At 39.2% G+C, this 27,530-nt stretch overlaps 1 protein-coding gene across 2 annotated transcripts; it reads right to left on the reverse strand.

Annotated features, from left to right (window-relative positions):
* Positions 1-464: 464 nt before the first annotated feature.
* pank4 (pantothenate kinase 4 (inactive)) lies at positions 465-25,570 on the reverse strand. 2 transcript variants are annotated; one of them, XM_047348725.1, is made up of 20 exons: positions 25,410-25,570; positions 24,987-25,069; positions 24,688-24,896; positions 21,010-21,193; positions 11,587-11,679; positions 11,335-11,488; positions 9,704-9,885; positions 9,485-9,566; positions 8,896-8,996; positions 8,648-8,653; positions 6,911-7,066; positions 5,732-5,844; positions 5,247-5,334; positions 4,868-5,019; positions 3,835-3,890; positions 2,724-2,773; positions 2,453-2,557; positions 2,264-2,364; positions 2,031-2,099; positions 465-1,946 (listed from the first exon to the last, which is right to left on the reverse strand). In XM_047348725.1, exons 1-20 carry the CDS (start codon positions 25,531-25,533, stop codon positions 1,724-1,726), a joined length of 2,331 nt encoding a protein of 776 aa, XP_047204681.1. In that variant the 5' UTR covers positions 25,534-25,570; the 3' UTR covers positions 465-1,723. The 2 variants fall into 2 exon arrangements, with proteins under 2 accessions (XP_047204681.1, XP_047204682.1); XM_047348726.1 differs by lacking the exon at positions 8,648-8,653.
* Between the last annotated feature and the right edge of the window lie 1,960 nt (positions 25,571-27,530).

Genomic DNA, 27,530 nt, shown 5'->3' on the forward strand with positions numbered 1-27,530 from the left:
TTGATGTCTTGGCTTTTTTAGAGTCATCAGATGTCTTTTCCTTGGAGATCTATATACAAATGCACTGATTCAGGGCAGAACTGTTTATGTCCAAATTAATCTAAAATATACAAGTAATGTAACAGTGAGATCTTAACAAGGGCAGACAGTCTGTAAGCAGATGTCACAAAAAAACAATTGGGCATATCTAGGTACTGGTGCAGTGCATTCTGGTAGTCAGAAAGATAAGTGTAAGGAGAAGAAGGAGGACCCCCTGCTGAGCCCGCTCATGCAGTATCAGCTCAGAGCTCCGCAGCAGGCGCCAAGCATCCCATACCACGGTGTCGAGCTTTGATTCTGCCAGGGGCACGTTCGCTTTTTAATAAGGGGGCAGCTCTTCCCATTTCTCTGCACAGCAGAAAACTCCCCAGACAAATCCACAAATAGACACACAGGAACATGGAAAAAAAAAAAACCTGCAAAAATAAAGGTTTTCACAATTTATTTAAAACAGATTGTCAGAAGAATAATACACAAAATCTGTGCTTTGTGTGGCTAAGTGAAAAGATGCAGTTGAATTTTATATAATATGGATATATTTACACACACGCACTTGTATATCACATATGTACAAAAGTAACGCATCGAAACATGACTCCAAATGTCCAGGAGCGGTTTCGTGGAGATATTTCAACACCAAGGCTTTTCTAATCTATTTACACCCTCAATCAGATATTTTTAAATGAAGTTGTGCAAAGACTAACTTTAATATGACAATATCGACCAAGTGCTGCTGTATTATTGCTTAAAACACTGTTTATTTTTTTCTGAAGAATGGAATACAGTGTGCATTTGAGCATGCCAGTGACCTGCTGTAAATAATTGGCCTTATCTCACCATTGTAATGCTCACAGGACGTTTGACCTGAATTATGTAGTGTTAATTCTGACACCAAGCAGCGTGGGAAGGATTTGATCAAGTTAAATAAAATCTACACAGTAGAATACTGCCACCCAGTGGAGGAAAATCTACTCACACTTTTAAATACTGTGATAAAGTGCTGTTTCCCAGCCTCTGATCAAACTTCTTCCCTTACTATACTGCTAGTGACAGAGACAAAACTCAAACTTCTATTTATTTGCCGGCAGTCGTGAAATAGTGATTTTTTTTTTTTATGTGCAACAAAGGTGAGGTGGAACAAAGCAGATGAGCTTGCAATGAAAAAGCAGCCCGGGTAAAAGATGCTTGTATACCGTCAAGCTTAAGGCACGTCAAATACACTAATTGGTATCAGTTAAGTGTGCTATATGTATAAGCAATGTTAATGATCCACCTGCAACTTTCCATAGCAATTCACACAACCAGAGGCTTCTACGTTTTTAAAACAGAAGTTTCAGAATGAATTTTTTACTTCTGCGACAGTTTTCTAAACACAGGCAGTGTTCACTTGTCAGGTGATGAATGAGATCCAACGTCATTGATGACCGAACACGTAGCTAGGCAGAAACATGGGGAAAAAATGGCCCTTGGAGTTTATTATATAGTAAAATCAGTAATGTGGAAAAAAGAAAAACAATGTAAAATTCTTCTATAAGTTATCACCCATAAAAACAGTCATACATTCACCCAATTACAATTTACAATCCCAGTCATTACATTCAGAGCTCCACTCAAGCTGTTCTAGTTGATCAACTACTGTTTTTGTTTGAGACTTCTTCCTTTATGATGTCAAAGCTGCAGCGTCCTAATGGGGTTTTCCAGCCGGAACCTCGTACTTAAAGACCACGCTGAAGAGCTTTCCTCCCAGTCGGTCTGCCAACCATGAGTTCTTGATGACAGCCATCTTGAGACTCTCGCAGCTGAGCATGGCATAGTAGTTGGTGTGGATAGCCCGGCCCATTCCCTCAATGATCACCAGGTCGGTCTGCCGCTCCCTCACCACCATCGCCAGCACCTTGTCCAGGCGGCTGAACAACCACAGCGAAACACATTTTGCATTTCTATTTTTATGATTGACCTGAATTTGGGCAGCATAAATACCAACCACCCACCTCAGGTCCAAACAGGGAGAACTGGAACCACTCTGGATTAATGTCAGACTGTCCTCCCTCAGGGCAGACCTACACAGCAACAACCAAACCATAACTCATTGTTTTTTAGCAGTGTTTTGAATAAACACATTTAAAAACCCTAAAACGGAATACATTTAATTTTCTATACAATTAAGCGGAGAATAATTACTGCTGTGAAATTTAGACGGGTTAAATCCTGAAATCAAACTTACTCAATCACAGGATCCATAGCTGCGATTCTTTCTGTCAGAATCTGGAGTTCACTGTTTGTTACGTCATTTAAAGCTGGACCGGAATTGCTGGCTAACACAATCTGTATTATTACCAAACACATTCAAGTTTTAAGACATGTTTTAAAAAAAAAATGTAACATTTCTGTCATTACATCTACAGTTCCTCACCTCTGTTCCTCGAGACAGAAGCTCTCTAACAAAGGGCATCACCCCTAAAATGATGTCCACTCCACTATTATCTACAAAAAACAAGGCACACCTATGTGGAGGACCCTGCAACAGAGAACCAGGATGAACTGCATTAAAGCACTAATTATTAGGGCACGAAACACAAAAGCAACATTTGTCAAGCAGGAGTGTGGTAACATTTGCTGGGTTTCCAGGAGGGGAAGTTCAAATGAAGTTTATTATAACTAGTAGGCAGTAAAAAAAGTCTAACCTTTAATCTCTCAAGCCACTGATCAAAAGAATCAATGAGCCATGGCCGCTCTGAGGAGAAAATCAGAATAAAAGTCAGAGCACAAAAACATTTTTGATTAGGCATTTCTCCCTGCAGTTTATTCAATAAAAGAAACATAATAGTCTGATCTAAATGACAAAGGTAGTGGATAAAAAACACAAATTTAGAAGGATACAAGAATTATTTTGAAAGCTCGTTGCATCAGATAAATATAGTCTTTTATTTTAGGTTTACGTAGGTTAGAAGGCCTTAGTTTGGATATTTGTGTGAGGTAGGAAACGCTAAACAAATTCATACTTTGCATTATTAGTACCACTTGAACCTGTTTACATTTTGTCAACAATAAAGTATATTTTAATGGGATTTTTTTGTGATTGACCATGTTTTTTTTTCAACCACTTCAACCAGTTACTTTCAGAAGTCACATAATTAGTAAACAGTCCACCTGAGTGCAATTTAATCTCAGTTTAAACGCTGATGTTCTTTGAAGACCTCCAAGGTTTGTTAGAGAACAAACAGCATCGTGAAAATCAAGTAACACGCCAAAGAGGTGAGAGGTAAAGTTGAGAGGCTTAATACAGAGACATGGCTGTAAAGCTGCACCAACAGGCCAGGCTGGGGGAACGATATTTAGAGAAGCGGACAATAGGTTCACTCTGGAGGAGCTGCAGAGATTCACAGATCATATAGAAGGATCTATCGATAGGACGACTGCACGACACAAATCTGGCAAGATTGTAGGAGACACTTCATGCACATATGTTTGTGGTTGTTTAGTGACAAAAGGTTAAAAAGTTAAAGAGGTGTTCATAATTTTGAGAGGTGCTGTAGCAAACCGAACACTAAGTGATGTATTTTTCCCTTCTGCTTGTTCAACTTAGAAGCACACCAAGTAATGTCTACTCCAGAGAAGAAACTATCACACAGACTGCATTCACACTGAACAGAGAAATGCAAGCTCAAGGACAAATTTTATGCATGTTAAATATCTTTTCGATTCAGACATGAACGGTGCAACTGTGGCTCTGGTAACATTTTGCTTACTTTGTCTCTGCTGAGCAGACACCGTTAAAAAGAAACATTTGGATACCTTCTAACCGCCGTTTAGCTTCTTCAAATCCAAACTCAGGGTTAGATTCCAGGACCCTGCAGGGAGACAAAGAAGGAACAAAACAAGTTTAATATGAGCAATGGTGTTCTTCTAGTGGGTCACAGTGTGCCAATGAAAAAAATGCAAAGTTCCTAACAAAATAAAAAAGATCACGACTAAAACAGTGTTCTGAGTCTTAACAGTGTCGATTGCAACACCAATTGTTGTTTCCTTCATGGTCATAGAGTAACACTAATTCTCTAGGTTCAATCCATATTTCAAAATACTTGGAGGTTCACAACGACAGAATAGATTGAAGCTACACGATTTTCTGCACAATTTGTAAACATAATTTTGCTAGGACAAAAATCGGTTACTGTGAGAGGACGCAAAGAATGAATGCTGCAAGCGTGTGAGGGGAACTGACCCAACCCAATCTCGGTCACAGTCAATCAAACGTTTCCATTTCTTGAGTAGCATCTGGATGCAGTCAGGTAGTGTGAACTGATTCCCAACCCAACTTCTTAAATCTCTTAAATCAAAAATGTTTTAGCCATTTATAAAATGGTAACAGATAATTTTGCCTGTTCTTTCGACTGGGTTTAGCTGTAAAAGAATAAGCATTTATTTTTAAATAACTGCGTAGATTTATGTTTATGTAATCCCGTCCAAATAATGTTGCCTGTTAAGACGGATATATTTTAACACTGAAAAGTCATTTAATCTGATATGAGATATTCACCTACTGAATAACTTATTTTACAATTTTTAAACCCCAGCGTTTTCAGCATAGTTCAATGTATTCAGTTTAGTCGCTTTGACAGATCATGTAATCTGTGATCCCTCAGCTGGTGCAGTTATGTATGTGATCCTCAATCTTTCAGTAGCGAAACAAAAATCTGTCAGAATGAACTCCTCTTTTCAAAATCGTTGTGCTAAATGTCTCCAGATCCCACAAATCTGTTGCATGAAATGAATGGATTAAAAAGAGCAACAGTGTCAGTATCTGTACAGGTTTTAGAGGCCTACGCACTCTGATACGGCCTTGGCTCCCCAGTCAAAAACATTTCCAGCCAAGACGCCCCTAACCAGTGCAAACTGTCTGTCCTCCCAGGTCAGCTCCTCCAAGGACTTCACTGCTTTCTGGTAGTACTTGAGAGCGATGTCGTTCTCCCTCTCTTTAATCTGAAACAGAATAAAACATGATATCACAAATGGCGCAAACTAAAACGAACAGCGGCCTTAGTAAGTCACAACAGTGTTCTGTTTAATTTTAACATATGGAAATCGTTTGTGTCACTGTGAGACTATGGGAGACAAAATGAGTGACAGGATGGACCACTGAGGGCCAAACTAGTGTAGAGCACAAACATAACAAGGAGAACAACAGATTTGACAGATTTCACTCAGACCTTAGAGTAGGGATCAGGAAAGTTGAACTCGTTTAAACAGTGTTCCCTCGTGTCTAACAGACTTCTGACAGTGAGGGATCCATAAGCACTAGGTGAGAAGAGAAGCACTCTAAATTAGCCAAAGAAAAACATAAGAAGACAACAGCGCTGGGATGGGAGCAATTTTTCTCACAAATTGATATTGTTCGCGACAAACTCAGAGTTTGATATCTAAGATTTTTTCCCCCAATCATATACCCAGATATTACATATAAAAGAACTGGATCACAAATAACACACATTTACTTACACACCCTACTCCTAAAACTGTAACAGTAAATAGAATCAGCATTAACATTTCCTTTGAAATGAGGAGGCATACAGGCAGGTCCCAGCAAGTATAAAGACATGAAGCTAATGCAGACAATGAAGATAGGGCTTTTAGTTGGATAAAAAAGCAGCATCTGGGTTAAACCAAAGCTGACACGACAAACAAGAATCCTTACAATGGCTGATGGCGGAGGGTTTGAAGCTTGTGTCTGTACTTCTGGCGAAACTTCTCGGCTCGCTCGGCTGCTTCCGGGATGTCCGGCTGGCTCGCTACAGCTCTCTTTACCACCTGCTCCAAGACAGAAGAGCAGCCGTCAGCCCTGCTCACAACCTGCCTTATTTGGAAAACTGTTGTCACATCATCATCCCTCCACCACCATGCTTAACAGTTGGCATGCAGTGTTTGTGTTATTGTGGTTAGTTTGGTAGCGTGCAAAACGGTCAAACGTCACTGCTTTGGTCTCACCTAAACAACTCGTTTATGTTCAGTCTTTTTCTATAATCCCTGTTATGAACGTTACCCTTTAACACATGCACTGAGGTCTGTAGAGTCTGACATGTTGTTCTTGATCTACTGACAACTTATTTGATCATTGGAGTTTGGCCTTGGGGTAAATTTGCTGAACTTGAATTCCTGGGAAGATATACAGACATGCTGCAGCATGTTTGCTGCATTCACGCCTAAAATCAGTTAATGATCAATGACTCCTCTCTTTTTCTTGTTACTGTGAACACATACGAAGTGCCAGTTATCGCTTCATTTAATTGTATATTTCCACTTGGCTGATTTCTTTAGTGTATTTAAATGCCAACGTCAGGATGGGTGGCTGGGTTAAATGTTGTGATGCAAACAAAAATACAAAATTTCTGTGTCTGAGTTTCTGAGGTCTTTCCTTCTTGACATTGTGTTATCACACAAGACCTGCTCTAGGACTGAAAAAAGCCCAAACTCCCGCTTTTAAACACATGGACACTTTTATGAACAGTTAATCAATGCTTTTGTTTGGTAAAACATGGTTGCTGCTTGCTCTCTTCAAACCTATGAAAATAGCAGGGGAGTAATTAGTTTTTTCCCCAAACACAAACCAACCGACTTTTGTTCTGAAAAGTATGACCCTAAAATTAAAAAAGTTGCACTTTTTTACCTGAACTGTAAATGCAAAATGTTTAATTAGACTCCAGTGCCTCAGAAAAGATGCAGCAAATAAAAAAAATCTAGCTGGGCATCTTTAGCAGATAAGATGTGATTATGACTGCGACAGTTCCTCGTGTATTTTTTATTTATTTGATTTTACAAGTACTTTATTTACAGTAACAGTTTACAACTTTGTCTGAATTAACATTAGTCTCCTTACCCCATCTAAGGCTTCTTCAAAGCAGTATAGCCAATATTCCCGGGCCTGAGCGTCCTCTATGAGGTCAACTGTGTCAGGGATGTAAGAAGAAGGATCTTGGAGTAGAGGCAGATTCACCAGCTGCCGCTCCAGACGATCCATCTCCAACATGTCAAACTGGAAACAACAGAGTGACAGAAATGAACAGTGTTTGGACAAGTTCTGTTCATAAAAAAACTAAAAAGTTTAGATACCATTTACAGCTCTTTTAGAAACAACTTCCTAGTACTTCTTGCTGTCTTTGCAACACTAGCAGCTTTTACTTATTTTTGTAACTTTACTCAAATTTGACACAAATAAAGTTGGGAACAACAAGTAAAGATGCAGGACAGAAAGTTACAGCAGGATTTAAACCTAAAAGCCACCAACAAGACAATAATTTGTTATTGGACAACAGCTCCTACAACAGAACATGACCTCGTCTGAACACGACCATGTGCCTTGCAAAAATATTCAAGAGAACATTTTCACATTTTGTTACATACCAATAACGATTGGAATTTTACTTGACTGACAAAGAGTACAGCACAATTTCAAAGAGGCAGCAAAAAATATACTTTTTCTCCTTTTGAAGAATATGCTTTGCTAATATGCTTAGATATTTTTTTCTGGATTGGCCTGTAATTAGCTCCATTCAGCTTAGTCAACTCTGATCAGCTGCCCTGCCCCTGCTTAAAAAACAGTATTAATACTGCTGCCACTATCTTTCACAGTGGGGATGGTGTTTTCAGTTCAGTCACACTTTCTTCCATCTTTACTGCATCCCCTGTATGACTTGTGGTAAACTGCAAATGGGACTTTGTCTGACTTTCTGTCAACAATAGATTGTTTTTATTTATTTATTAAAAGGCCAGATTTGTGGGGTTAACAACAGTCATCCTGTGGACAGATTCTCCCACCTGAGCCGTGGATCTCTGAGCCTCTTTAATTATTAATGCTCTCCTTGCAGGCCAGTCAGGCTAAGGAAAATGCCAAGTCTGTGGGTTTACAGTAGTGCAGTACTCCTTATATTTTCAGATGATTGACAGAACAGTGCTCTGTGAGATGTTCAAAGCTTAGGATATTTTTTCCAAGCTCAACTCTGCTTTAAAATTTGGGGGCTAAATACAAATGCAAGCCACACACTGAGCTCCACTCCACAATTATTACTTTGTGTTGCTCTATCACGTAAAATCTCAATAAAACACATTGAAGTTTGGGGTTATAAAGTGGCAAAATGTGAAAAGGTTCAAGACGTATGAATACTTTTGCAAGGTTCTGTATACAAGATTTCTTGGACAGCAAGAAAAACAAATGATCTAGTATATCATCTGTGATTGAATTATCTAGTGCTGCTTATTGCCAATAAATTAATGCAGAACCACTCCTGGGGGCAGCGAAGAACAAGTTTCTAATTTCTACAGAAGCCTACAGATTCGAAGCATCACATCAGGAGATAAAATGCACAGTACACACATTTATTGACCACTGAAAACAACAAACAGAAGTCATTTTAAATAATTTAATAAGTGAATAATTTGGTTAGAAGCAAGTCAGAAGCAGGTAATTAAGAGCTAAGTTGCCTTAGGTCCAACAGAGCAAACAAGGGTTTTGTCATGGCTTCAGGTTTCAGTTTCGAGATGTGCAACAAGGTGCTGTGAGCAGAGGCGGTGTGTCATTAAAGGAAGGAACACACGCGAAACAAGTGGAGATACTTACAGGAAACTGAAGGAGAGTTAGGTGGACAGAAGAACGTGTGGAAAGGAAATGAATCATCGTCAGACGACAAACATGGCTTTGTATGATTACGATGATTTTGATTTTAAATAAAGAATTTAAAAAATTGTCAAAATAATATTAAAACAAATAAGAATGAACCTTCTGCAGAAAGAAAACAGGCCATGATAAATCAGATGCCTTTGTGTGCTATATAGGCCAGCATCAGGTCCAAATATCACAGAACTTACTGTTCCACTGCGAGCACGCTGCATTGGATTCATGTCAGGAGAGACACTCATCAGACCTGAGCTTCCTGCATAATTTTCACCCCAACTGTACTGGTTTGGATCTAAAGAGGAGAAACGAACTTAAAACTATTTTCTGGTAGAATGACATTTGCTATGCTTAATTTTATAATGACATGTATATTGTCACTGTATTTCAGACATAATCATGTCTGTAACATTGTAATAACATAATTATGCATCATGTTACATTTCTTTTTAATCTGACACAACAAAAACGGTTGAAAACATTAGTATTCAGCCGTTTCAGTGGTGAGGCCTTCTCTCCTCAGATTTTGATGCATTCATTTAAACTGGAATTTAAGACTGCTTGCAGCAGCACTAGCAGGACTTGTAAAAACATGTTATTTTATTATTTTCTACATTGTGTATTGCTACTTATGTTGGCTAAACTAAGCAAGCTACAAAGTAGCAGGATTCAGTGCAGTTTTGCTCATTACCTGCAGCCCCACGATCCTGTACAGAGATCCTGTTAGCTTTTTTTTTTGTGTCACGCCCTAAAAGAATATAAACCAGATTAATTTATCCTTACTGTCTTCCTCTGCTCCTTTGAGGAAAGCTCCAATGGCTCCAAGATAGCCTTCATGTCTCAGAAACAAAGCCTGAACTTCACCCTGAAACAACAGAATGAAGGGCCAACATATTGTATAAGCGACACAGAGCAAAGCAAATGACAGAAGTTCTTTATCATATAAGTGAAAAAAGGAAACCAATATATACAGACTTCTTTATGCAGACGGTAAGGGCTTACCTTGGTAAAGAAATTGATGCTGTAAGTTATTGTGTGCATGGTGACAGGGTGCCCTCTGATAAAGAAGCCTCCGAAGTATACTCGGGACAGGTTGTGGAGTTTGGCGTACAGACAGGCTAGCTGTCCGATGTCGTTGCTGATCATATGGAGTAAACTCTTGGCCATGTCTTCTTTCGAGAACTCTGAAATTCAAAAGCAAATTTATATGAGAATAACAGTCTTCAACAAGTCTTCATCATATTGAAAATCCCTTGAATGTTTTCACGTTGTTGTGTTACAACCACAAGGTTTTGATGCAGTGTGCTCCATGAGATGTTCAAAGCTTGAGATATTGTTGAATAACCCAACCCTGTTTTAAACTTCTCCACAACTTTATCCCTGATCTGTTTGATGTGTTCCTTCATCTTCATGATGCTGATTGTTTGTTGTTGTTCGCTAACAAATCGCTGAGGCCTTCAAGGAAAAGCTGTATTTATACTGAGATTAAACTAACCACAGGTCGACTGTATTCACAAACTAGTTGACTTCGGATTTTATTTAGGGGTATCAGACTAAAGTGGGCTGAACACAAATGGATACCACATTTGTGGTGCGCATAAATGTGTTTCCTAAATGTTATTCAGGAAACACATTTAAAACCATGTATAATTTCCTTTCCACTATACAATTATGTATTACTCTGTGTTGATTAATTACAATACTGGGGAAAAAGCAGCATCTTTAAAGATTATTTTTTATTTGGTCAGAGGTAAATGTTTTAGATCAAACAAATTGTAAAATTAGACAAAGACAACCTCAGGCTATCCAAACCAACTTGCCCATATCTGAATAAGCAACCCTCCCACCCCCTGTTAAATGATAATAATGTAATGTAATCAATCTCAATTGCTTAACTTTTTAACATAAACCCCAGCAAAAAAACTAAATTCATCAAGTTTGTCATTGTAGCCAAAATGTGATAAAAATGTGATAAAGTTAACAAAGACTTTTAAAAGAGGTTTGTATGTAGAATTATTTTGGGTTTTTCAGACTAAAAGATGAATAAACTACACCAGCAGTTGCTCAACAGTAGCAATGAGTCAGGCTTCACTCCCTTACTCTGTTCTGTGAAGCAGAGACACGCCTTCATTTCCTAACATCTGCAATGTCAGCACTGGGCAAACCTTTTTTTTTCTGCCTCAATAAATCCTCCCTTAATAAAATAAAATAAAATAATGTATTTACATTACATGATTTGGTGTATTGTAACAGCAGTAGACATCAATGTGTTTGACAAGGATGTAGCTACTTACTTTCCCTAATGGTGGTTAAAATTGAGTTTGGTTGGCCATGTACTGAAATCTAATATCCATGGATGGTGGAAACCAAACAGAAACCAAAGTCTAGCTTTTCACAAAAACATTTTTATATTAACATTTTTTAAATGGCTACTACACAAAAACATTAACTGCTCTTTCTAGTCAAAGCTATCTCCAGCCGGTGTTAATTAGGATTTACACCAGTTTGCAAAGTATATGGCTTTGTAATATCAATAAGCTGCATATCCCAGACAAAACATTCTTGCAGTAATCAGGGAAACGACCTTTGCTCAAAACATAACTCAACATGAAATCCATTTGTCTGTGCATCACCTTTGTCAGCTGTTGCAGACTTTCCAAAACTACTTGCAATAAGATCTCCAGTCAAACCCAAATATCCGTAAGATCCTCCATAAATGTCTTTGACGAGCATATCGACACTTGAATGCTGCCCTTTAGAGGCCAGCTGTAGTAACTCATCAAATCTCTGCAAAAGAGAAAAAGAAATGTAGTTTAGAAGGCTCAAGGAAACTATGGGATGGCAGCACAATTAATGAATTAAATTTGTAACAAAAGAAGAGGTACCTTTGTTTTAGTGAGCAATGCTCCAAGGCCCCAGAATGTCCCTCCGCCTATCGAGCTTCCACCTATACGCTCAAATTTGTCTTCTGATTCAACCTGCAAAACATTTAAAAAAAAATGGGATAAAGGGTTCAATATACGAATATGAGCGACATTTCAGATTTCCGTGTAGTTTTAAGCACCTGAAATCTCAGGGAGGAAACAAAACTTTTAATTATAATAATATATTTTTATTTGTTAATGTCATTTAAAACTATTAAATCATGGGGATTAATTAAATATTGATTGGTGACAAGAACTGGAACATATATTAGGTGAAGTAGATGTTTTTTCAAGGCTGTGATCTGTGAGCAGCGTGGACTCTGTACACACTCACCGCGGACGTTTGAGATTTCATAGTCGAGCGTACCAATTTCCTATACTTGTCAAGACAGATTCCTACACTTCATACACCTTCTGCCATGGCGTCTGCATTTTAGCCAAAGATGGAGGAAATATCCCAGACTGCAGCTGGAGATGTGGGTATGTTGCAGGAAACCCATAGGAATGCAGGCACAAGAGGCGATTGGGTCATTGATTCTGTTATCCCCAGAGGAACGTAAAAGTCTCAATGATTATGGCAATGAGCAATGTGAAGCCAGGATTCAGGAGTTGCTCCAAGTCATTAAGAACCCACTATAAGACAGACAGGTGGCTGATGTGTTAGGACAGCTCACTCTTTTTTATCAGCGAAGTGTACTTTTGGAAAGAGACCAGTGTGTCAATCTGCAGTCTATGCTGAATAATACTTTGCAGACAGCAAAGGCAACTAGGTGTGAACTGTTAGAAGTGGAAGAGAAGTTGAGAGCCAGAAGGTTGGAGGTAGCTGAGCGTAGCCACGACACACCCCCATCCCCAGAGAACTGGGGGGTGGAGATAAATCCTGTCTCACAGGTTGAAACCTCTGAAGTTGAGTCACACGTGCAAAACCCTGAGAGAACCTGCCACTCAGAGCTGGAAAACGTAGAAGCTGCTCTCCAGAGATTTCCTTCCCAAGCTTGTAGTTTTCCCCACACAACCAGAGTCCAGAACAGGTATGAGTAGGCAGATTAGATTCAGTAATGCGGTGTCCCACCCCAATGTAGAAGACAGCCATGAACAATACCTGGCGGTGGACTCAATAGGAGTAAATGGTTCAAGTTGTAGGGGCGAGCAGCCTTCACACCTGACTTGCAGTACCCTGCTGTACAATGCCTCACCTCCGCCAAGGCGACAGGAGAGCCGTCTCAGGGACTCAGGTGGTTCATACCGCCCTTAACCGCTGCCCATAACCTGATTCCATGGAGCACAGGGCCATCCGTTGTACCATGAGCAGCCTCCAGTGCCTTCCCCAAGGATAAAGCGTAATGCCCTGACGCACGAGGGATTCAGCAGGAGTGAACCTTCAGATGATGACTCAGATGGGCCAGCACCAATCCCTGAGAGTGGATCGTGCTCACGCCAACTTGAGTCTCTTGCCCAAGGCATAGAACGTTTTGACCCTAATAATGAGGAATCAAACATTGATGATTATCTTAGGGAAGTTGAACGGTGCCTTCCCTCTAGAGTCCGAGACCCTTATTATTATTCAACCCTCTGCGAAGCTTTAAGGGAAAAATATTCTGTCTACACGGACCGGGCCTCCGCTACACTTGGTGCTTTCGCAATCCAGCAAAATAAAAGCGAAGCACACAGAGAGTATGACCAGAGCCTGAGGGCTGCTTACTTCCAAGGACGTAATGCTCCTAGCATAGAGGAGGAACATGCTTTTAAATCTCTGTTCCTCCACAACCTTCATGAAAGTGTGCGATACGACGTTACTATGTACAGTAAAACAAAAACCCTTACCATGCAAGAGATCCGTAAATACGCCCAGATGGCGTGGGAAACAGGTGCAAGCCCTACTAATGGATCAGAAGGTGAGGCTAGAGTTTTACAGGTGCACACAGAGGAAGACAGTCTTGTGTTAAAAGGCAGAGAAATGCCTTCAAACAAAACCCATGTTGAGAACAATTTAAGGGAACAACGTATGTCAGCTGGACCGGGGGGGGTGGTACTGAGCACCAACCACAGTCAAAGTTGCCGGACCACTTCCGTGAGGCCCAAAGGTAAGCCTGATGGTAAAGGGTGGAAGAATGATGGAGGATGCCTTCCCCAAGTTTCTGACAGAAGCAGTGCCCCAAGTATGTGCCCAACCTCACCATCAGAGGCAGCTGACTATTTGGTGAAACCGGACCCAAAACCCCCGCCAGCACGACTAGGCGTGGACCCAGTCTGCACAGCCATCGGAGTCTACCTGATCAGATCGGGAGACAAACCTGGGAAACTCCAAGTACCCCTTGGGAAATCTCCAGGAGAAACACCACAAACCATCTTTCCAAGGTTCTCACTGAACCAAAATAGACGTACATGTTGTCTATACTGTCTGATCATGATAGGAGGACGTTTCCAACTGAGTTTCTATTTTAAAAAGGGATCAGAGATCAGCCTGATGTGCTCAATCATGTTTGAGGAGGTGAGTAGAGCCATGCTCTCCCTCAATGAACCATCTCAGGCCGAAGCTTGTGATGTAAGCATCATCAGCCGCACCCAAAACCGATCATGCATCATTAGTTGGGTGGAGCTGGACATCACACTCGAAGACATGACTCTGGTGCACCCCATCTATATGTGCACATTAAACAAAGAGCTCTTCCTTGGTGGCCAGGACCTGCTGGACAGGCTGGCCCCACTCATTGTCTGCCACCAGGACCAACTCTGGGTCAAGGTGGAGGTGCCAAACCCACTGGGTGCAAGCAGCGAACAATCCGTTGTGACCAACCAGGTCACCAGCTTAGAGGAGCCCAAAGAGCCTCTCAGGCCCTCGTCAGAGCCGGTCATGGGCACCTCTGGGACACAGCTGCACCCAGCAACCCAGAAAACTCCTCCCAGATGCAGTCATGCATCATTTCTTTGCTCTTTAAAGAACCCAGGTGTGAAAACTTACAACCCCAAAGTGTTGGAAGGTGTACACCTGGAAACCATGTTCATACCAGAAATGCTTCTAGCATTCTGGCTGGAAAATTCATCAACCAGTAGAGAGCTGTATGACCACTTGCACCAAAAAGATCCCCTCTTAACTGAGGCACAACACAGCCACACACTCCCTTTAGCAGCTCCGTCCTCTCCTTAAGATAGCCAGAGTGTGCACCTCCAGTGTGCAGATTGGCATCAAACAGCTCTCCCATGCTTTGAACATTGTTCAGACAGACCAAAGGGGGGTCACATTAACCTACGCCCATTACTCTCCTGTAGGAGGCCATAGGAGCTATAAAACACCCTCCCTGTAGAGGGCGCCGCTCACAGAACCAGAACCCTTTGTAACTCTGAAAATAAAAGAAATCATCCACACCCTCCAACAGATGGCGTACTGGGCTCCAACGTCTCACGACACTCAGGTCTACATCCAAGGATGCTTAACTGGCTGCCAGTTTCAGCCATCCCAGCCAATCAGTCAACCTCCGCTTCAGCGAAGGGGGGTTACATTACTTTGGTTCCACCTTCAGACCAACTGGGTCGAACCAGCTCCAAAATTAGCAGGAGGTAACAAATTCCTCCTAACTGTGACATGCAGCTTCATTAAGTGGGTCGGATGCATGTCAGAAAAGATTGACACCATCATCCCAGCTGCTGCTCTTTTCCTGAACCAGATGAAGTTCTACATCGAAGTCTCCTCCCCAAGAACAGAGCTTGTCTCCATGTCCAGGAAAGGAGAGACGAGTGCGTAGGACTAGGTTAAACAGGTGCATGTTTCATGAACTCACACTAACATGCACTAATCACTAACAACTTTCTTCAACAGAAACAGTTAAAAATATAACTACCTTCTAGGACACAGTATTAAACAGTAAGTTGGCACGATAATTTTCCATAACACTCTGCATGCACAGCAGACTTCACAAAAGTGATTAAGAATGATGTAATGGACACACACATTGCCAGAGATTTCATGCAAAATCTTATTAAAAGACGTCGGTTCATCTGTAGACTGCCCACCAAGGCACAAATACCTACTGGCCTAGTTCTGCTGAACATAGTAGAGAAAATTCTAAGTCCACCACAGCAGACACCTTGCAACCTCCACAAACACACCTGGCTTATAGCCTAGGTACTGCAATTCAATTATTCTTTTTGCTCTCTTTTCGTGTCTAGATAGTTTAAAGACAGGAGTTATATTAAACCCCATCATCATTTGGAAGAGCTAATGGTTTAACCCTTAACCGGTGTAAACGTTGGTTTTGTTAAAGATAACACACCGCATACAGGCAGGTTAAGCGTTTACAGGCCAGGATTGATTCCCTCACATTCATTCCCCCACGGTTCATAGCAAGCTGATGACCAAAAGAATGTAATGATAATATGAATGTACTGTTTTTGTATTTTCTCATTGAACAACATAGAAAGGTATGAGTTAGTCAGAGTTTAGCCCTGCCCAGGCTAACCTCTATCCTGCCCAATCATAGGCTTTTGAGGAACGAACTGAATGGTGAACCTCCGTTCCTGCCAACAGGAACACAGAGACAGTTTCCTGTTGTTTTGCTTCGCCACGGATCACTTCAGCTAAAAACAGAATGGTCCCAGTAGCTTCAAAGATTGCGATTCATCTCACCCTTTGAACATAGGGGGAATGTTGGACCACTTGTTTGCTGAAGATTGGAACATTTGCACGTTGCTGGACGCCACTATGCCTTTCCAACGTCATCGGCCATTTTGTACCGCAGGATAGTCTGTTCCTACGAATCCCAGCGGGCACCACGGCTGATAGGACGGGGGTGTCGCAGCCCTGAGGCCACCGTCAACTATATAACAGAGTATGAGACGGTCCACCATGCTTTCAGCTTGGGACCAAAACGCGGTTACCACGCAACTGAAGCAGCATTCTGGAGAAGAGGTCCCAAGTGGATTTCATCCATTCTCCTTCATTGGCCAACGAGAAAACTAAGCGAATTAAGCTTACAGGAATAAGAAGGCTTGTAAGTTTTCAACTTTACCGATCGAAGACGTGAGTTTAACACGTAACCAAAAAAAAAACACGGAGTTTTCAAGGAGACGCAATTCTTCCTCCTTGTTTTTGTACCAGTTGACTAGTGACGGTCCGTCATAATTTTTCTACCTTTCTGCCACGGAGGCCACCAAGGAAGAAAACAGACAGCTTTGCTGAGTATCCGCGGACGGGTGGAACTCGTCACCCCCCTCTCTCCCTCTGCTCAGAGGAAACAACAAGAAGTAAAATCCACCTTTTATTTTTATTTCTTTATTAGGAATAGCGTGGGCAGGGTAGAGGAGGTTTTAGTGCGATGTAGAATCGCCACTTATAGTCTAATGTGTTCTGGATTGTATGTGCATGCAACCTTTTATTGAAACTTTGATGTGCTGTGTTGGATATCTGGAAGTCGCTGTGCTACCCAGCTGTGTGTGTTTTGCCGTATTGTTGTAACACCTGAGAGCAAGCTCAGGGCACATTTAAAACTGAACTGTATAATAACCTTATGGTGAAAATCAACCATTTTCTTTGTCTTCAACTTAGGGTTTTATTAGTTGCCACCAAAAGCTTTACAACCCTTTGTGTTCTCGAACATCCCCAGCGGTGGGGGAAGTTTTATGGCTCAATGCAACTAAGCTACACTTTCTGGCGGGCCGCTTCCCAAAACTCCGTTCAACACCATATTCCTTTGTCATATTATCACCTTTGCCATAATTGCTGGTTTGATTCCATACACACCCACTGCTGTTTTGTTTTATTTTGTTTAGTTAGATATTTTTTTTACCCTTCTGTGTAGAACTTTGCATGTTTGATTAGGTGAAGATTATTGAATCGGAATAGCGGATTGTATCAGGCTGTTGATTTAATAAATATTCACGTAGATAAAGACAAGTCGTTTGTGTTTATTTTGTGCAAGATTGATTTGTCAGTCAAAATAAGGTTAAAGTTCCCCACGTTTCGGCAGAAACGGTTGATTAAACAGTGACATCTAGTAATAGTTATTAATTATTACTGAGTATTTAACGGTTGTAATTATCAAAAGGCGTGGAGCCACAATTACAACACTAGAAGACATCTCCGGTTTCGATTCATAAATGAGGATTTTTGGTTAAGAAATTGATTTTCTCAAATTATGATTTTTAATTATAATTCTTGATGAATATTAATTAATCAATAATCATAATCCTAACACGTCATCAGAAGACGAGGAAGACCTAATCTGAAGAGTGATTTCCTCCCATGTAGTTTTCGTCCTCATATTCTCTCAATGGCTTATCATAAAAGCGTATTTTCTAATCTCTTCCCTCACACACTCTTCAAAACTTGACTTTATATTGACCACAAGATAGTAAAAGTATGCCCGATTCTGTGGGAGTCTTCACACTATCAACGCATATCTTTATATAAATTCATTTCAGCGCAATAAGCACACAGTTGTGATAGTTGTGATGTAGAAATAGTTATATTGGATAGAAGCAGCTCCAAGTGAAAGCTGCAGTGCTATTAAAAACTAGGAAAGTTCTTTATTTCCAATAGTCAATCAAAAAACTAATTACATTGTAATAAAACAAAACATTGATGAAAGGAAACAATAAAAAATCTTGAAACCCCAAAAAATAATGAAAAATCTGCCAATTCGGGGGCTTTATGTCAAAGTTTTCTCTATTTAGTTCAGATGCTCAAGATACAGTATTTACAGGGCTTCAGCAGAAACAGGGAAACATTTGGACAGCAGTATTATTTATTTAGGATGGAAGCTGTACATGTCCACTGTCTGACAGGGTTTTACCAACTACAACATGTCCTAGTCTGATTTTATTTTGTGCCAGAGTAATTTGTCTACTGCTTCTTAACAACCGAGATAAATCATCCACAATATACTGCTTTACAACAAGATGTGAACACACTGGTTTGTTTATAATGTATAACTGAATAACAACATATGGATCACAGGACACCACTGAACTTTAAACCAATAAATTTGTGCCACTATTTAGTTTTTTTAACATCACTACTATTTTCAAGTCTTAATTTTCAAATTTCATTCCCTAATTTTACTGTTTGTTTTTGTATATTTAATACTGTGCATACTGTTTATAACTTTTCCTTTTAAACTGAATTGCCGTTTCTTGCTGTATGCTGCCGGGAGAAAATCATTTCTTCATACTATGAAAGTATCAACCCCTGATTAAAAAGCTTTAGGAAATATTGTTTTCCCAGGACAGCAGCTGACAGGTTAGCATTTACCCATCCATAATAAATTCAATACATGTTGCAGATTCAATTTTTCCCTGTAGATTTAAGTTTTCATTTGTAATAAAGACCTAATCTACAGTTTGCATAACAAAATAATCTCATGTTTTTATAATTTTTGTAACAGAACCTGGTTGAGAAAATCTGAAAAGTCCATAAAAGAGGACATAAGGAACATTGAATTTTACTCTCAGGCAGATGGTCTTTACAAATATAGAATCAAACAGTCCACAAAGTCACATGGAGAGTCATGGATGGAAGAGTATTCATAACCTTTGAAACGTGTTTTTTTTTTTTTTTTGGGGGGGGGGGGGGTTATTGTGAAAGAACACAAAGTATTGTCTAATTTTAAAATTAGGGGAAAATTACATATAGTTGTTTATTTTTTGTTGTTTTTGTGAAGCACATTTCTGTTCCTCTTCCTTTAGTTGTATACCCCTAAATAAAATCCAGTGCAGCCAACTGCCTTCAGAAATCATCTAATTAATAAAGAAATTTGAGTGTAATTCAATCTCAGTATAGATAAAACTGTTCTTTAACATTAAAGATGAGAGCATAAAGAGCATCATGAAGACCATGGGACACAGCAGCAAGTTGCAAAGTTGTTACAGCGTAGGTAGATTACTAAACAATATCCCAAGCTTTGAACATCTCATGGAGCACAATTTAATCCGTCATGGGAAAACGTAGAGTATGGAACAACTCCAAACCTACCAAATCATGGACATCCACACACTGGGCAAGGACAGCATTAATCACAGAAGCTATTGAGACACCTATGTTACTCTGGATGAGGTGTAGGAATCCACAGTTTAAGTGGTGGAATATATCAACTGGACAACTAGTCCATGAATGTGGGCTTAATGGAGGAATGGCTAGAAGAAAGGAAGCCATAAGTCTGTTTAAAGTCAAGTCATATCGGGGTACAGAGGAAACGTGGAAAACGTGGGCTGGTCTGATGGGACCAACATTGAACTTTTTGAGCTTCATGCAGCATACTATGCGTAAAAAAAATAACAAACAACAAAAAACAACACTGCAAAACACCTTGAAAACACCATCCCTATAGGTAAACATGGTGGCAGCAGTATCATGCTGTTAGAAAATATTTTTATTCTTTTTCCAGGAGGGACAGGGAGGCTTGGAAGATGGATAAAGCTAAATCAATTCACCTTGCAGCAGCACCACAACCCTAAAAATACAGCCAAGGCTACAGCGAAATGGATGAGATCAAACCGTACTAATGTAACAGGACCAGGCAAGGTCAAGACCAAAATATAAATGAGAAGCACTAAAAATCAATGTTCACAGACTCTTCCCAACCAGTCTGAATATGTGTAAGCAATTTAAAAAAACTGGCAAACCTCCAGTCTCTCGATGTCCAAAGCTGGAAGACATACAAACAAAGACTTGCACCTTTAACTGCAGCAAAAGGTGGTTCTGCAAATTATTAACTTAGAGGGCTGAATACAAATGAATGCCACACTTTTCAGCTTTTTATTTGTAAAAACCCTGAACAACATTTATCATTTCTCCCACTTCACAATTCTGCACTACTTAGTGTTGGTCAAGTAAATAAAATCTACTGACGTTAATGGTTGGAAGGGAATGGGAAAAAGTTTAAAAGGTGAAAAAATGTTTGCATGTCGCTTTATTATCAGAGGTAAATATCTTGACCTCATAAAATAAGTCATTATTTGTACTATTCTATTAACACTTTGGATTACAAATTGTTCAAAAACAACAATAAAAGTAAGGCCAAAGGCAGAGTATGCTGCAAATTAAATTACCTCATAAATTATGTTTTACAAAGTTTTATAACGAAAGTTAGACTTTCTTTAACATAAAACTGTAAGCGACATCTTGCAATACAATATCTACTAAACTTCCAATCATTTCAAGGCTTATATTTGTGTTTACACAGAAACATGTGAAACAGCCAATCAATGTATAGCTTCTGTAAATATCAGTGAATTAGAAAGAATCTCAGTTGTGTTTTCAAAAATAAACCCAAACAAATTATTATAAAAATGAGAAAAAATATATATAGATATATATCTCAATGTCGTTGATAGGGGCCAGCAATTAAACAAGTAAGACAAAAAGACAAAACTTTGATTCTCTATGATTACCTTAACTATGGAGACCCCTGAGCCGATGTTTACAAGCAGGTAGGGGAAGATGTCAGGATTAGTGGTCTGAAAGCGGAACTCTGAGTCAGCATGTTTGGCATACACAAAAGCTTCATGGGGGATGTTCTTCAGCACAAAATTACAACCCTTGATGAGACAGGTCATTTCATCCTCTTTGTCCACTCTGCCACGATAAAACACAGAAACAGAATAGCCGTGTGTGAATTTCACCTGTACAGGTGATAAAGTGAAACTAAGATGTATTATCTCATTGCTCTGTTAATTATCACCATAAATCTACAGATTTGTTTTTACAATGCTGCTAAAATGACAAACATTTCAAATGATAAGCAGTTTTACTTTAGGGTTATACAGGCAGATTACAACAACAAATATCATCTGAATGTTTAAACCAGTTCCACTTTTTTGACCTGGCATCCTACAAACTCTTTGAGGAAACTGAAACTTCTGTATAAGCTGTTTCCAGAACAGTCAGGCTTTTCTATTTCATTTGCTTTGTTAGTCAGCAAGTATCAACCTTTCATAACAGGAAATGCTGAAGAGTAGAAAACCCTTCAGAAACTCTCAAACCCCATTTCCTTAAAAAGAAAAACAAAAGACCCATTCCACAGCAGAAGCACATATTACCTGGTCTGCATCAGTTACTGTGAGGACTGTTGTTCATTACAATGTTGTCTTCTGAAATGTGCTTGGAATTAGTTTCTCTTTTACTTTGTACATGTAGACTTTACAGTTCAGCGTTGCACAGATTTAGACCAACAAATCACTGACTAAGAATGCTTATTTGTAGTAGTATTACTATCAGCAAGTCTGCAGATGCCATTTGTTCTCCAATCACTTGATGATTTCACTCTATTTGCACTACTAGCTTATCCATCTTGTCAGAATGAGCTTTTTATTTGGTATTTTAGACACTGGTGAGTTGGAGTGTCTAAAATAGTCATTGATACCATAAAATAAACATATGCCAAATAATATCCAATGTCTATTTTTTTTCCATTCTTGTTAACAATATGGTCAGGGTTTATTGCTAAAGATTCAATTTGACAAAACCATGATTTATTTACTTGAAGATGAGCAGATTATTTTGAATCAACGAGTCTAAACGTTTATGCTTTTAAGGATGTATTTTCCACAAATCTACTGATTTGATCAGGAGCAACTCGTAATTAGCACACACTAGGTCAGAACTCCATCAAAAAAAACTGGAAATGATTTTAATTTCAATTTAGCTCCACTCAGCTTTGCTCTCCTCGCTACGGTACCAGTTGTGTTTCCACTGACAGCTGGAGCAATGGCGGCTGAAGCCCCGACTCCAACAATCAGTGTAGTGCACTGTGGCGATAATAACATTACTATTAAGTTACTAGTTTGGGAGCTTATGGTTGCTCACCGTACAATGACTTGGTGAGTAAAGGAAGATGGCTTTGTCAAAACTACATAAAGTGGACTATGAAAATCGCACATTTAAAGATGAGTGGACAGAAGCATATGCTTTACTTTAACTTTCATAGGGTGTAAGACCAGTCTGCCTTAAATGTTCTGAAACATTTGGACTTATCAACAGCGGGCACCACGGATGATAAGACGGGGGTATCCCAGTTCCGATGTCACAGTAACTATATAACGGACTATGAGACTCCCCACCCTTGCTTTTCAGTTTGGGACCTACACACGGTTACCGGCATCTGAAGCAGCATTCTGGAGAAGAAGACCCACGTGGATTTTCATTCATTCTCCTCGTTGGCCAACGAGAAAACTAAGCGAATTAAGCTTACAGGAATAAGAAGTCATGTAAGTTTTCCCCTTTATCGATTGAAGACTTGGGTTTAACAGGTAACCAAAAAACCACGGAGTTTCAAGGAGACGGATTGCCACCCTTGTTTTTGCTCCAGTCGACTGCTGACGGTCAGATCTTATTTTTGGCTTTTGCCAAGGAGGCCAGAGGACGAAGATTGACCGCTCTTCTTGGAGTTAACTACGGATGCGCAGCAACTCCCCCTTCCTCTCTCCCTCTGCTCAGAGAACACTTCAACAAGTAAAATCCACCCTTTTATTTTTTATTTCTATATTAGGAATAGCGTGGGCAGGGTAGAGGAGGTTTTAGTGCGATTTAGAATCGACACTTATAGTCTAATGTGTTCTAAACTGTATGTGCAAGCAACCTTTTATTGAAACTTTGATTTTCTGTGAACATCTGAAAGCCGCTGTGCTCCCCAGCTGTGTGTTTTGCTGTGTTGTTGTAATACCTGAGAGCATGCGCAGGTGCGCTGTTAAACTGGACTGTTATAATAACATCATGGTGAAATTCACCATTTTCTTTGTCTTCAACTTTACTGGTTTCATTAGTTGCCGCCAAAAGCTTTACAACCCTTTGTGTGCTCGGACCCTCCAGCTGTGGGGGATGTTTTATGGCTTACAGTAACTAAGATACACTCTCTGGCGGGCCGCTCCCCAAACTCCACTCAGCGTCAAATTATCATTTGTTTGCCATAACTGCTGGTTTGATCCCATACACACCCACTGCTGTTTTGTTTTATTCGTTTTGTTAGATATTTTACCCCCTTTTGTGTAGAACTTTGCATGTTTGATTAGGTGAAGTTTATTGAATCGGAGAGCAGATTGTATCAGGGCTGTGATTTAATAAATATTCACGTGGATAAAGAGAAGGCGTTTGTGTTTATTTTGTGTAAGAGTGATTTGTCAGTCAAAATAAGGTTAAAGTTCCAAGGTTTGGCAGAAACGGTTGATTAAACAGTGACCTAGTATTAGTTATCAATTATTACTTTGTATTTAATGGTTATAATTATCAAGGGCTTTAGGCTACAATTACAACACCAGAGGACATCTCTGGCTTCGATTCATAAATAAGGATTTTTGGTTAAGAAATTAATTTTGTCAAGTTATGGTTTTCAATTATAATTATTGATAAATATTAATTAATCAATAATCATAATCCCAAGGAAAACACAAAAAGCACTTTCTCTGACTGGGAAATGAGAGAAGAGTCCATGGAAGCTGTGGCAGAAACACGTTTAAATGGAAAAGAGGGACAACAACTAAAGGAAAAAGTTAAGGAAATTGCCAAGCCTGCCACCAGCACAACAAGGACAGCAGAATTGTTACACCAAGATGTACAGACCCAGCTCGACTGTATCATTCAAAGTGCATTTAATATTGGTACTTAAATTGGGTTGCACTTTTCTGTTCAGCAGTTGATTTCATGGGTCTATGAATAGTTAATCAGTAGTTAAAAAAACCCCAACTAGTGTTAATTAAATGTTGAATAAAAATGAAAGAAATATTTTAGTCAGTTGATGTAAAATGTTCAGACCACAAAGTGTTCGAATGTTGGAGGCGGTTAATGTCAATTAACTGAAATCTATTCAAACGACTGAAAAAGGCAGAAAATTCACTGAAGACCAATTATTAAATGTTTCGTGGCAATGTGTGAAAAAAAAAGTAAAATATTTGGTCATTTGGAGTCGCAACTTTTCACAGGTTTCAATTTATATTAAAGACAAAAATAAATGAATCCAGACTTTCAGCTTTTAAAATACATTAGCTGTCATTACGTCTAACCTTCACGTATGATCTTGGCGTCATGTATGTGGTGTGAAAATCTACCCACACTTCAAGGCATGTTCGTATACTCACTTGAGTCCCAGTTTCCTTTCTATCAGCTCTTTAAACTTGTGCGCCCCTCCACCTGTGGCTTTAATGACTTTGGTCTCGGTGTTGACCAGGTGGTCTTTAATAAAATCCAAGCACGTCTCGATGTAGGCGTTTTCAAACTTGATGAAGTGCAGGCGAGCTGTGACCTCTTCCTGAACTGCTATCTCATACAGCTTGTCACTGGCTGCTTCCTGCGATCAGAGAAAGGGAGATAAATATTGAGAACATGAAACAACCCAGGGGCCCCAAACAGAAATGAGTTGACTTATTTACAGCTGTACCTTTGTGCTGTGGTCGAAGGATCGTACTTTGGCCACTTTGTGTTGAACGGTTGAGTAGTAAGCAAGCTTAGTCAGAGATCCACCTGTTAAAATAAAAACAAAAGCAGTAAAACAGCAAAAGCTGGCGCTAACGTGAAACTGACCAAACTAGTAACAGTTCGCCAAGTTGTGGTGGATTAACATCCGTTTCGCAAAAAAGCATCATCTAAAAAGCCCTCCAACACCTTCTTCTCCAGAGAAATCACGTATACCGAGACAAATAAACATTAAAGCGTCTTTCAAGAAGCTGAAAATCTACTTGTTTTGTTTACTTTCATCTAAAAGTCATGTGTTGCAGCAGCGTTGCCCTACAAATGTGAGGATTAGCAACATCCCTGCAAAAGTTCTTTATGTCTCCAGAATGTCTCCAAAATGTCCGGTTACCTATGTCTATAGCGAAGCGCTTTGCGTTCTCCAGGTTGCGGAATATTTCATCCGGTGGAAGAATAATGCTTTTATCCATGGTGTGACTACTTGTGCTCCTGACAACTCGACCACATTCCGCCATGGTCGGCTATGGTATGACGCTGCGTGCGTAACGTACGCACACGCCTCACAGCAACCAATCAGATTGTACGCAAAGTGAAAAAGGCGTGCGCGTAGTGGGTTTACGTTACATTAAGACCCTGAAAAGTGTGCTTGCAGTTATTTATTTATTTTTTTTACAAAACATAGTTAACATAGACTAGACTGGCATATTTGTATCTTTTGATATTTTTGATATTGCAACATTATATTTTATGTCTTCACTTGTTATTCAGTGAGCACCTTTTTGATTAGTTTCCAGAGCTAGTTTTTTTTTCCAAAATAAAAAAACAATTAAATTCTTCCCTGCTTACCATTCTAAGTTTGAAAGTATTACTTTGATTCTTTTGGACAAATTCTTCATACCCAAATAATACATAAAAACAACATAAAATATTTATGTATCATAAAACTAAATAATGCTTAAAAATGTAGTAATCAAGAGCAAAGCTTGTATACGATTATATCAAAAACCAATTGCTTGCCTCTTTTGCTTTTATTTATTATTGTTTTTTTATTTTGTTCTATGACATTTTACACTTTTGTTTGGCATTGTGTTTCCTTTCTAAGTTTATTACCTCCACTGTTTCATACCTCAAATAGTTACTGCACAGTTGTACAAAAATCTATGTATATTGATGTTTTATAACATTTTCCCATTTGGATTTAAAACAGACTTTTTCATCAAAAAGATGGAAATGATCTGTTTGTTATTATTTCTGTGCTTTGTCTCTTTGTCCAGTATCTTGGTAGCCTTTGGTTGTTTGAGATTAACTTTATAAAAACATTAAATTAAATTTATTTGATGTAGATTATTGATGTTAACTTCTGCTATATGTTGGACAGACTTTTAGTTGTTTAAAGGATTTGAATAGCAAGAATTAAAATGATTATCTCTAAAAAAATAACTTGTTTGTTTATTGGCCTCTTGCACAGCAATTTAGCAACTGTTAAGTTTCTGTCCTCAGAGGGAGAAACAGATTGATTAAAACCACATCAAACAGACTGAAATACATCTTCTATTCATACATTGTGAGATGCACAACCCCACCTTCTACATTTTCTGGCCACTGCCTCCTAGTGTCATGATGTGCTGTTTGTGGTAGGACCAAAGTGCAGAGAAGGTTCCAGGAGCCAGCAGAATGAAGGTAATTAGAGTTTTAATTATCCTTATTCACACGACAAGGTAGGCAACAAGGAGTATGACATGCTTCAACCAAACCAGGGTACAGAATTCCAGACATCAGGGTATGTTGCAGTTATTGAACCAGACATGAATGACATGGAAGACTACACAAGGAACCAATGGGGAACAATGGAAACTGAAGAGCTTAAATACAAGAGAATACAGGGAGTACGTGAGAGTACAGGGAGAACCAGATAATTAGGGGAAACTCAGGACAGGTGTGTAACCGACTGCCAGCAGAATGACACTAATTAACATTATAACACAGAACAGAAGGTAAACACCGACTAAACCGAGTTTGAAATAAATAAAACACAAACTAATACACAGACAGATCCTGACACCTTGTAATAATATAGTCAAAATAATAATAATTTCTACAAAAGTATTTTGACAAACATGTACAATCTGTGTACAATCTCCTCTAGATGTTTTAACGCAATACGGTAAATTGTTCAAACTTTTTAAAATCCAAGATTTTTATATTTCTATACAAACAAAACCACTATGGCCATGTCTGAGCTGCTGATGTCAGATATTATAACGTTTGTCACAGTAATGAAAATAGCAGCTAATAATTAGTTTAGGTTGTTGTTTTTATTCACACAGGATAACTGCTTCAGATAAATAATGACGATACATCATAGGTAAACATTATAACAATGTGCTCAAATAAATCGAGTCATCTTTGTGAAAGACAAACTTTCATTATGGGGAAAAATGCTCCTTCATACATGTGTAAACAAAACATGATCTTCATAGAGACCAACCACTGGTCACTAACTGTTCACAAC

This window comes from Girardinichthys multiradiatus, chromosome 20 (genome assembly GCF_021462225.1).
Source record: "Girardinichthys multiradiatus isolate DD_20200921_A chromosome 20, DD_fGirMul_XY1, whole genome shotgun sequence".
NCBI lineage: Eukaryota > Metazoa > Chordata > Actinopteri > Cyprinodontiformes > Goodeidae > Girardinichthys > Girardinichthys multiradiatus.